This window comes from Taudactylus pleione, unplaced genomic scaffold (assembly GCF_031769625.1).
Source record: "Taudactylus pleione unplaced genomic scaffold, aTauple2 ptg000026l, whole genome shotgun sequence".
NCBI lineage: Eukaryota > Metazoa > Chordata > Amphibia > Anura > Myobatrachidae > Taudactylus > Taudactylus pleione.
The window spans coordinates 13980001-13991932 of record NW_028284428.1 but is presented as its reverse complement, the minus strand read 5'-3'; the positions used below and the strand labels follow the sequence as shown (position 1 = coordinate 13991932).

The 11932-nt window shown below is 40.8% G+C and overlaps 1 protein-coding gene across 1 annotated transcript in view; it reads right to left on the bottom strand.

Annotated features, from left to right (window-relative positions):
- Positions 1-234: 234 nt before the first annotated feature.
- Positions 235-11932, bottom strand: part of POLA1 (DNA polymerase alpha 1, catalytic subunit) — a 477386-nt gene continuing 465688 nt past the window's right edge. Inside the window, exon 36 of the mRNA XM_088451643.1 lies at positions 235-1153. Coding sequence (XP_088307769.1) covers positions 1014-1153 — 140 coding nt within the window. The 3' untranslated portion in view covers positions 235-1013. The remainder of the gene's footprint in view (positions 1154-11932) is intronic.

Here is an 11932-nt window from a genome sequence, read left to right as displayed (position 1 = left end):
CTACTGATTGTTCGTTATATGTAGGTAGGTGGGTATTTAAGCCCTTCAAATTTGCATTGGTGCCTTGTCATATTTATAACAGACACCACTTTTGCTGCTTTTAATAAAAATATATACATATATTTAAAGAACCTTTCAGATAACCAGAACTCTGAAGAGTCAATGTAAGATGTACTGAATAAGGTACAGTACATACTAGAACATTAAACCAGGCATTTCAAAAGACCTCTTTATTTAATTTGCTTACATTATATAAAACAAAAACAATACAAAAACACTTATTTCTGGAACATTATAATCTTACAGTGAATAATCCCTATTCAAAATGTTCATTAAAAAATCTACATTAACACATACCATATTATATAGGGAGATGGCTTTGAAAATGTATAAACATTAAAAATTGGTAATAGAACAGTAATATATATTGTTATGAAATGGTACAAACTGGAAAACTACAGAAATAAAATTTCTTGCAGTAGTCTATACTAAACCTCTGTTTATTTATAAAAAGCTAGAATTTACATGTACGGAGTCATTTTTCTTAATTAGCATGTTTGTGATGAGAAGCTGATAAACTGTGAAAAGGCAAAACATTAGTGCTCCTACGGAGACCTTCTGTAACCTTGTTTGCTGAAAGCACCTCCACTAAATACTGAACAGCAATGTCTAGGATCACTTACACTGCAGCCACTCTCGCTGGGAATTATTCAATTAAAGTAGCAATCCTTTTATCTGTCAGGTCTCTGTGGACAACTCTTTACAAAGGAAATATAATGTGTTGTGATAAACTGATAAATATACATTTAAACAGCGAAATTTTAATGAGACAAATCATTGCAAACTGTGTTACAAGAATTATTTTAACTCGAAATTCATAGCCGGACTGTTATATAGAACATGTCGTATTTCATTACCAAACATGAGATAACTGTATTTATAAAAATGTTGAAACATCATTTAAAAATAATGGGCCAGTCCTAACACCTAATGGAACTTTGTAAGGTATAGTCCTATTTTATAGTGCTGAGGGTCTGAAACAGTTTGCTGAGATTCACTTCCGAGTACCCACTACGGGAGAGAGCTTGGTCAACAGTGTGTTTTAACTTCTGGTATGGAGGTTCGGATTCTTTATAGCGCTTCTTCAAGTAATCTACAAGCAAGAAAAGGCAAAAATAATGTTACTAATCTGCCGTGAACATACTCAAACTTTATTAAGACTTTTAAAATAAATGAGAGATATGTATACATGTGGCTGAACACACACACACAAAAAAAGGAGGAGCAAAGGGAAATACATTTCAGGGTCAGGAAATAAACATTTCAGAGGGCAAATTGATATGTGCTCAATACCAACTCTAAATTTACTCTTCTCCAGGTAAAACTCTCTACCACATTTCTTTACAAACGGCTACAAACTTGTAAATACAGTTAGCTCTTACTGTGGGGTCTATTCATCATACGATAAATGGCCCGGTAACCATGTGGAAGCGCTAGTTTCCGCATATTTAGGTTACCGGGCTATTCATCATCAGGGGTCTGATAGGACCCTTATATTCAGCAAACTCCAAAAACTGAAAGTTTTCGGAGTTCGCTTTTGAGAACAAGCACCATCTTCAAACAGCGCTTGTTCTCGGATCTCCGCTCCTTCCTATAGGAAGGAGTTATGGGGATGCGAAGAGGGATCAGAACAGATCCCTCCGCCGCCTCCTCCTTACCATCTCCCTGGCGGCTTTGCTCATGCGTGACCAGAGGTCACACATGCATAGCTGGGACGACGGGGAGCAGGTAAGTAATGCAGTTACTTCGGTAGCTGCGATACTAACTACGGGGACAACTGCTTTTCAGAGCAGCTGTCCCCTCACCGGAGCAATGATGAATTTCTCCGGTGTCACGTTTCCCGCGCTGCAAGTTGGATACTTCATCAACGATGATGAATAGGCCCCTAATTCCTGTAGCCTCTAGTATACATTGTAAAGAGCTAGTTCCCCACAAGAACACACAGACCTGCGCACTGTTTTTTTTTTTTCTCTCTCTCTGTCTACTCCTGGTTCTTATAGTTGTCTTGGACCCTCACACCCTACAATGGTAATTTTCAGGCAGACGCATTGGTACAGCAGGTCTCCTAAGTATCGTGTCAAGAGCAGTCGTTGTGTCAAGAGTGCTAACTTCAAGAGGTGCCGAAGGGCTGAAGTTTCCTACCTTCAGTATTGATGCCATGGCTGGGCAAAAGTGGCAAATTCCCTGGATACAAAACCCACAATATTTTTAGTTTGAATAGAAAAGGTGTGGCTTACTTTATAATCTAGGCTTGGGGGTGACATAAGGGGAGATGTATCAAGCCTTGGAAAGAGATAAAAAGTTGTCTAAAGCCAGCGGCATCCCTCCCCGTGGTGACACCCTGTGCAGGGAAGGTTTTAGTGCACGAGTCAAAGCCATCCGCTGGCAAAGAGGGGCGTGGCCTCGCAGCCTGAACCCTCGTTTTAGTCACTCTGGGGGGTTCTGGAGATGCAGACTGCCCCTGGTGACTAGTCTGTGTGCAGTGACGACTATCACTGTGTCATGAGCCGAGTGCTGCACATAATGCTACAGTGCAGCACCCGGCTCCTGTCACTGAAGAGGAGTTGGCATTTTTTGTGTCACCCCTCGGGGGTATCGCAGTGCGCGAAGGCTTCACTGCGATTGCAGTGACTATGCAGACTCATCGCAGAGTGATCAACATGAAGTGACCATTTGGGGGGGGGGGGGGTGTAGTCGGCGAAACGCAGGCATGCCAGTGCATTTGAACGTCGTTACAGGGGAATGGATAAATTAGCCACTGCAATGCCATACGCAGCTTGGTCTTTCACTGCATGCGATAAGCAATTTCTGAGTAAGGTCAGCCCTTGTGCAAGTTGTGCATGAGGCTCCAATGGTACTCAATGTTACATATGGTTTCGCAGACTTGCTAAGTATTACGGATGTGTGAAAGGTAAAGTGGGTGTCCTTATATTAGGCTGCGACGGCATTGTGATAGTAATCATTAGCATACTTTCGCAGTGGGACTGCGTGCGTAATCGCAGCTGTGATCGCAATAGTGATCCGTAATGAATCAGGCACTAAAACAGTTTACCTAATACAGTTTATCAGTGAATAGTAGTAGTTTGATCAAGAGCATGACAAATGGATAAAAAGTACATTAAGACTCAGTGCTGCAACCCATTTGATATTAAAGGACACAGCAGCAGTAGAAAATGGTATATATCCTATTTTTTATAACTTTTACACTTTTTACAGCTTTCATTTTGCAATAGTTTTTTTTCTTTCATTCTTTTCCGCTTGATAGGTGATGCATGTTGCCACTTCTGTGTCCTTCCTCAGCAGTTAAAAAATCCCTTTTGATTTGTTTTCTACAATTCTCACAAATCATTTGATCACTATTGACATGTGGCTGTATTTTAATCATCCATGATAACATCTTAATTGTTTTCTACTGCTGGTATCTCCTTTAATATCAAATCCTATGCAGCACTGAGTCCCAATATACTTCTTATCCATTTGTCACGCTCTTGATCAAAATATCACTATTCACTGATAAACTGTATTAGATAAACCATAGGTTCCCAAACACGGTCCTCAAGGCACCACAATAGTTCAGGTTTTAGAGATATCCATGGTTGAGCACAGGTGGTTAAATCAAACTGAAGTCCTACTTAAGTCACCTGTGATCAACCATGGATATTCTTAACACCTGGACTGTTAGGGTACCCTGAGATTTGAGTATGGGAACCTCTGAGATAAACTGTCTTAGCCCCTTGTATTATACTACTCAACCGAAATGGCTTAGAGCCTCCCAAAAATAGTGTGGTGCTCCTGGCCCCCCCTAATGCAGGCAAGGCTCGCGTCATCATGGCCCCACCCCCATGCTTCACAATGCTGGTAATGTCGGCATTGTGTAGTGGTGGCAGGGCCAAAATTTTGCCATTGCGTGCTCACGCCCCCCGCTCTGCTTCTAATGCCAGGTAATATCCCTAGCTTCGCCCCATATGCCGCGTCACGCACTCTGCTATGCCGGCCTGGCTGTCCCCTCCTGGAGGCAAGCATGTCTTGTATCACTAGTTCTTAATGCAGAAGCTGCAGCCAGACTGATTGGTGCAAACCATCGATGGTTCACCATATATTGTTATTGTACCATTGATGGTTATCAACGGTTGCACCATCGATGGAAACCCACCGATGGCCATCCCTAGAACAGAGACACATTAGAAAACAAGTCTAACCTTGCCAGTTGATGGTTAGTGCAAGAAGAGTTCAACTGCCGTACTTAAGATAAACTAATACCAAAGAGATATTGTATTTAAGTGTAAAAACGTAAACATACTTTTTTTTATATTCAAGGTCAAAGGTCACATCATGTGACCTTGAAATGTAAGAGTCAATTCTTAAATATAAAAATATTTTTTTATGAAAACGATGGTCCCTTAGCTTCAAAACAAGACAAACATGAAAGTTCTACCACAATTAGAAGCAAAGTTACGATTCGTTTTAGTTGACCTTGCAAGCATACAGCTTACATTTTTTTGTCATATTTGCAACCCTGTAGCATGGACACTGTGCATCACTGAGGGGTAAATTTTTATATATGAATGTTACTGTATGCCGACTATCATGTGTCCTTATAGAGCTTTGCTACAGTTGCACTAAAAAGCCCCTCTCGGTGCGCCAGGTCCCGTGACACTCTGCTTGCGCCAGGCTTTTTTTTCGATGAGAAATGTATCTAAGTTGCAATGTGATGTGACCATGACGCACCAGCATACTGTGCTGATTAATGTGATATGTGACACTTGTATGTCTGAGTGCCACTGAGTCTCTGAATCTGTATATGAAGTGCTGCAATGTAGTGGCTGTATATGAACCACAATGGAATTTGAAATGAAAACAACTGCAGACTCAGGTGCACACAGATATACAAGTGTCACATATCAAATTTATCAGCAGAGTCTGCTGGTGTGTCATAGCCACATCGCATTGCCACTTAAGGCCCCCATACATCTGTGACGGACTGTCGCGATGTATAGATCCTGCAACCCGGCATCGCTGAAATCCAACATGGCCCAGAATTTTATTGACAGCATGCAAGGGTGAATTGCAGAGGTCTTGAAAAAGAAAGGTCAACACAGCAAATACTGACTCTCTCCATAAACTTAATGTAATTGTCAATAAAGCCTTTGGGCTCTATTTACTACAATCCGCATTGGGAAGCAGATTGTAGTGTGATATTACCAACTGAATTCGCATTATCACAGGGATTTACAAAAAATCCCTTTCAGGGACAGAGCTTGCGATAAAGCTCTGTCCCTGCGGATCCCCTCCGAACACTTACGTGCACGCGCATAAGCAGACCGGCTGTCGCTAAGCCCCCACCCTCCGCCATCGAGGCCCCCCATTACCTCCTCCCATAATTACACTTACCTGCAGTGATGGGTGCTCTGGTGATGTCCTCCGTGGCTCCGGTTAGCGCTGACATCTCATCCTGCACTGGGACCCGGTCAGGTGACGACCGGGCCCCAGTGCAGGATGGGAGACCAGCTGACTGGAGGGAGGACGTCACCGGAGCCCCGATCTCCGCTCCCTGGACTGAGGTAAGTTTTTTTTTTTTTACTATTTTCTTTAGCAGTGCATCAGCGTGTGGTCTTTTTAGATCACACAGCTGATCACTGGGGCGGCTCCGGGCTCTGCATGTTAGAGCGGAGCAGGAGTCCGGTAACCGGGGAGACCCTAGATAACGCCACCTCCAGGTGGCGTTATTATCACAGGGCTTTCCTTGGTATTTTTTCACAATTTATTTTTAGTAACTTTGGCCAGATCACATTTCCATTACAATTATGGGAAATGCGATCTGCTTACTAAAAATAAGTGATAATTAGGGCTTGGAGTAGAATTTTACGAATTCTACTCCAATTGCCCTTTAGTAACTTTAGGTGATACTAAAATAATGTGAATAGGGTGTGAAAACACCCTTTTTCACTTTATTTTAGTAAAAATAATGTTAATAAATAGAGCCCTTTGACACTTATGAAATGCTTTTAATTTTACTTCAGTATACCACCATACAGTAGTAACATCTAACAAAAAGGTCTAAAAACACTGAAGCAGCAAACTTTGTGAAAACCAATACTTGTGTCATTCTCAAAACTTTTGCCCATGGCTGTATGGTTAATAGTAAAATGATTCTTAGATTGATGTCCTGCCACTTCAGCATGTTACATTAGGAAAATATATTAAGTGGGTTAAGCTGCAAAAGTAATCAATATTGGATGTTTGAAGACTGCACTAACATTTAGGAATGTATACCAAAATGAAGGAGAAACTAAAACTGAACTGCTGCTATATATATAGCTGTGACCCACCTACATCAAGTCACAGCTGACTGCCCAATTTGCAGTTTGAGTTGAACTAGGAAACTGCACAAGACTTGCTTAGATCCAGCTACAAGTATGGACAATCATATACAATCAACAACATGAATTACTTCTCATGGCTTTTCTTTGGAGCAAAAAAAGAACAAACAAAAAAATAAAGCCTGACATGGACAAATCTCCACTGACTGTATTGGGTTCTGTATAATGGTGCATACTGTACACACGGTCAGATATGTCAGATGAACAATTAGAACGATTTTACCAACAATTTGAACGATTTCAGACAGTATTAAAATGAATGGAATCGTCAAAATCTGACTGCAAACACATCAGATGTCAGATATCGTTATCTGACAAACGGGAACACGCAACGTTCATCATTGCAGTCACATGTCAGATTTTCTTTCAGATATGAACGATTTTTACAATCGTTATTGTTCAGATCTGACAGAAAATCTGACCGTGTGTATGCACCATATCAGAAACATATATGCTGCTCATGAAAGACCTAGGGGGATATTTATCAAAGATGGGAGAGAGATAAAATTGTAAAAAAATTAATTACCACCCAATCTGCTCCTATCATTTTTTAAACACAGCCTGCAAAATGTAAATTGGAAGCTGATTGGTTAGTACTTTCTCTCTCACAATTTTATCTCTCTCCCAGCTTTGATAAATAACCCCCTAATCACAGCATGAAAATATAATGCATTTGAGCTACATCAATATATAGAGTAACTGTGAAGAAATATTCTGATGTCATGCAAGGAAAGAAGAGAGCATCGCTCCTGATGTGTATAGCTAATTCTCCATTGGGATATTGACTAGTCTCAGTACGATGGTTATAAAGGGGAATATTTTCAGTGGCACAGAGCAAAAGAAAAAAAAAACAAATATCTTTTGTCTGTAAAATACTTTCTGCTAATTAAAGAGCCATGTCTTCACAATAATTGCACATGAAGTGGCTTGAAAACAATGACTCTACAAAACTCTGCAAAACCCTCAAGATTGTACAAAAAACCCCAGCATAACACAACCAATACAGTATGTGAATTCACTTTAAAAAAAAAAAAAAAATTAGCCATAGCCAAATACCAAACTACTGTACATCTGACCCCAAATTATATACAGAGTAGATGAGGGTAAATGGACAAGTTACGTTATGGTGTAATTTTACAGAGGATAATGTCATGTACTTTTTTTTTCTCATTTATTACAAGTAAAATTAAAATTATTGTGGGGCAAATAAGCTTTCAATTGGGAAAATGAATTTGAATGTTTTGGTGTCAAAACAAGCTGTAATATGTCAAGACAGTTGCAGCTTATTTTCCTGTCCCTATTAGCATTTCAAAGAAAACGCTATCTGTAGAAAACAAATCATGAGACAAATATGGATCTACCCACTATGGTAATTGTAATTCTTTTTGAACAAATTGCTAATTGGGTATTGATGTGTTAAGATCATGTACACAAGAGTACACGAGCTTCAATTACTTGAATTTCAGTATCTGCTAGAAAAAGTAAAAACGCACATTTATGAAAGGAAATCCACATTCGCTAATCTGTTCCATTTTGTTTCAACAGGCTGCATAAAGCACCATTTTTATAGAAGCCGTCATTTTTCTTAGATATGTAAAGTAGTTGCTGCAAGCCATAGTGGTTTATGCAACAGGAAACAGAAGAATGTGAAAAAGATAAATTGATTAGCAAGGTAGTGGCTAAGCAGCAGCCTATGTATAAAAAATGGGGTTTAAAAATGATAAGTTTTACATCAAATTGCGCAGAAACACAGCTAGTTAACATCTAAGATGATACAACCCTAAAGTATCATGAAAACAGGCGGGTTGTCGTATGCAAGGCACCAATCAGTTGCCTTTCAGTTGACGCATTTTACATGACTAAGGTAAGAAGTAAAGTGGAAACCACCATGGGTATTGGCAGATGTTTAAAGTGCAGCACAAAAAAGTGATATGAAATGACAATCTGCATTTACTAAATGTTTTTCAAAGCTAATATATAATCAATTACAAAAAAAAAAATACACTGAAGAAATTACAAAGATAAAGCAATATATTTAATAGAAGCTTTAGACAGGGGTATTACATTTTGTGAGGGCCCCCATGTACTGCCCATTTGTGAGAAATTCATACATACAATAAGGGCTCCTGCAGGGAAGATGGGCCCTCTTGACTTGAGAGCCACCTAGAAGCTATACCCTCTATGCCTAGGGTAGTTACACCATTGATCATGATGAACCAATGTGGGTAGATATTTGCCTCTGTGAGTATTTCTAATCCAGAAGAACTGCGAAAATGCATACGAGTGATGGGTTTAAACTTCCTAAGAAGAATCAGTATCATCTATTTCAAGGGAATGACAACCTGAATATATACAAATATAATATTTAAAAGTTAAATGGTGTAAACTGCCTTGGTTTATGTATTTGTGTCGATAGTGAGAGAGGCTTTCTAAAGTGTTACATTCAGCACCCCAGATGGAAGTAACGTGTCGTAGTTCTGTAAATGTTTTCCTTGGCTGTACATTTTTTGAATCTATAGAATGGTTAACCAAATAGAAAGTAAGCATTTCGCAACATAGGGGCCTATGGATCAAAGCTGGGAGAGAGATAAAATTGTTACAAATAAATTGCCAACCAATCAGCTCCTATCATTTTTAAAACACAGCCTGCAAAATGTAATTTTGTACTTTATCGCTGACAATTTTATCTCTCTCCCAGCTTTGATACACAGGCCCCATAATGTAAGAATGTAGCAACAATAAAACTGCAAAATGTCCTACATAAAAACTAAATTTGAGAATTCTATATGGAAAGCTGTCAAATAACCAATGTAATTCTATACATGCCAGGATACTTTAAATCTTGTACAGAACATGTCCTATATAATAGAAAACCTTATATGATATAAAATCAAGTATGGTATTGTCTACTGCTGTGTTATAAGACACTAATAGGTGATTTGTATAAAATACAATCCTGTTCTAAGAATGATAAGTAGTCTAAATTAAAGGTGGACTTACTGTTTTGTGAGATGAACACACACAGTATCTGTGTTCCAATACTAGATGGTCGCTACTCTTAGCAAGTTAAAGCCGATGTATTTCCATTTTCCCATCCCTCCTATGAAGGGAATGCTGACTGCACTATAGCTTCTTACAAGACAGTGATTAGGTAGTGGTTTGTACAGTCAGTACACCTGTTGGGCTCGTATGAGTGCTTTCCACAGGTGATAGGTTTGTCAGACTGGATGATGGAGAATAGCCCCACTACGAAGCTTCTATTGCAAAATGCAGAAATCTTGTGGCAAAAAGTTCTTTATGTTTGGCTGCCATAGTGAGATGGGATTTGTGATTGGAACCTACGCAGTACATGTGATAGAAACATACGCATTTCACAGAGTTGCTAACTCCCAGGGCCGGCTCTACCATTAGGTAGCTGCCTAGGGGCGCTGGTATTTGGAGGGCGCCGCAGAGTCTGCCCATCACAATATTAAGGATGTCTCTGAGAGAGACATTCTTATTGGACTACATTCAGTTGGCGGCTCTGAATTGAAGTGGACGCTTAGTCACTTTCACCTGGTGGGCTGAAAAGTGGGTAATGGTGGGCTACCGGTTTGCCTAGGGTGCCGAGAAACCTTTCACCGGCCCTGGTAGCTCCACAAGTTATTTAGCTTCACCAGCTAATTATTAGGCTTCCACAGGGATTATCAAATATACAAACAGCCAGTTTGCACAATTGATCTTTTATACTACTGTAAAAATGCATATGAAAAGTAGAAGTGTATGTTAATCTAGGCTCTACATAGAATATTAGTGTTAAGATTCAACAGCAAAAGCTACCTCATGTTGAGTATGAAGCTTATTTAAAAACGATTTTGGCAGAATCTGTAACACGGGCACATACTTCTTTCACTGGCACTTTGAAGTATTAAGTTAAACATTAACTCTCAAAGTCAATATCATATAGGATGTGTCCTCATACATCTAACCTCAATACGCCACGCAGCGCAATCTGCCCGGCATGAGTCAGCCGCCGTGTCCCGTGCTACTCTGCTAGCGTCGGGCGTCTTTTTGTGACGAAAATGCATCTAAGTGACAATGAAGAACAATGGAACTTGGAATTAAAAAGCTGCAGCTTCGACATTGTAGCACTTCGTATACAGATCAGAGACGCAATCGCACTCAGCTATACAAGTGTCACATATCAAATTAATCAGCACAGACTGCTGGTGCTTCATAATCGTATCGCATATTAGATGCATGTTTGGCCCAAAAAGACCCCGGCGCAGTCTCACGGGGAATGGCGTTTCGAGAGGGGCTTTTTAGCAGGACTGCAGCAAAGATTTGTAAGAATACGTCTGTACTTTGATGCCTCAGGAAGATTTTATCATCATTATTATTATTACATTTTATTTATAGGGTGCCACAAGAGGTCCGCAGCGCTGTACATACAGTAAAGGGTACACAGAACATTACATTACAATACAGTAACCAACTTATAAACAGAGCACAAGTAACAATTAGCAACACAATTCTCCATACACAATACAGCTGGGAAGGTAAAGGCTGTCATGGAAGTGCTAGAGAAGAAGGCTGTGACACAGTGGGGAGGAGGACCCTGCTCCTAGGAGCTTACAATCTAGGGGAGACGGACAGATGACATGAGGCATGAGTGTGTAGAGGGGGACCTGAGTGCAGGAAGTAGGCGAGGTAGAGATGGCTAAGGCAGGAGGGACAGAGACGGTGACAGTTATGTGGTGCAAGGGTATGCTTTGATGAACAGATGGGTTTTCAGTGCACGTTTGAAGGTCTGCAAGGTCAGGGAGAGCCTAATCGAGCGAGGGAGCTCATTCCAGTTAAGGGGGGCTGCACGAGCAAAATCTTGGATACGTGCATGAGATGAAGTAACCAGGGTGGAGAAGTAACAGTCATTGGCAGACCGAAGTGAGCGGGAGGGAGTGTGTAAGGAGATGAGGTTTGAGATGTAGGGAGCAGTAGAGTTAGAGAGGGCCTTGTATGTGAAGGTGAGGAGTTTGAAGAGGATTCTGTAGGGGAATGAGAGCCAGTGCAAGTTTTGGCGGAGGGGAGCAGCAGAAGTGGAACGACGGGAGAGGAAGATAAGTCTAGCTGCAGCATTGAGAACAGACTGGAGGGGAGCAAGATGGCAACGTGGGAGGTCAGTAAGGAAAAGGTTGCAGTAGTCAAGCCGAGAGAAACCATGGTGATACGGCGAGTTTTTAAACCAGCAACAGATAAAACACCTATGGCCTAGTCTTAGTAAATTGACGCTTGTGTATGTTGGGATGCCGTCAATATCCCGACCTTCGGGATTCCGGAATCCCAAAGATAATTAGTGGTTAGGCACTAGGGGGAGGGTTAGGCACTAAGGGGGAAGGGTTAGGTTTAGGGTGCGGGGAGGTTAAGTTTAGGCACCCAAGGGGGGAGGTTAGGGTCCAGCACCGGGGAGGGAGGGTCAGGGTAGGGAGAGAGGGAGGATTAGACAACTGACCGAC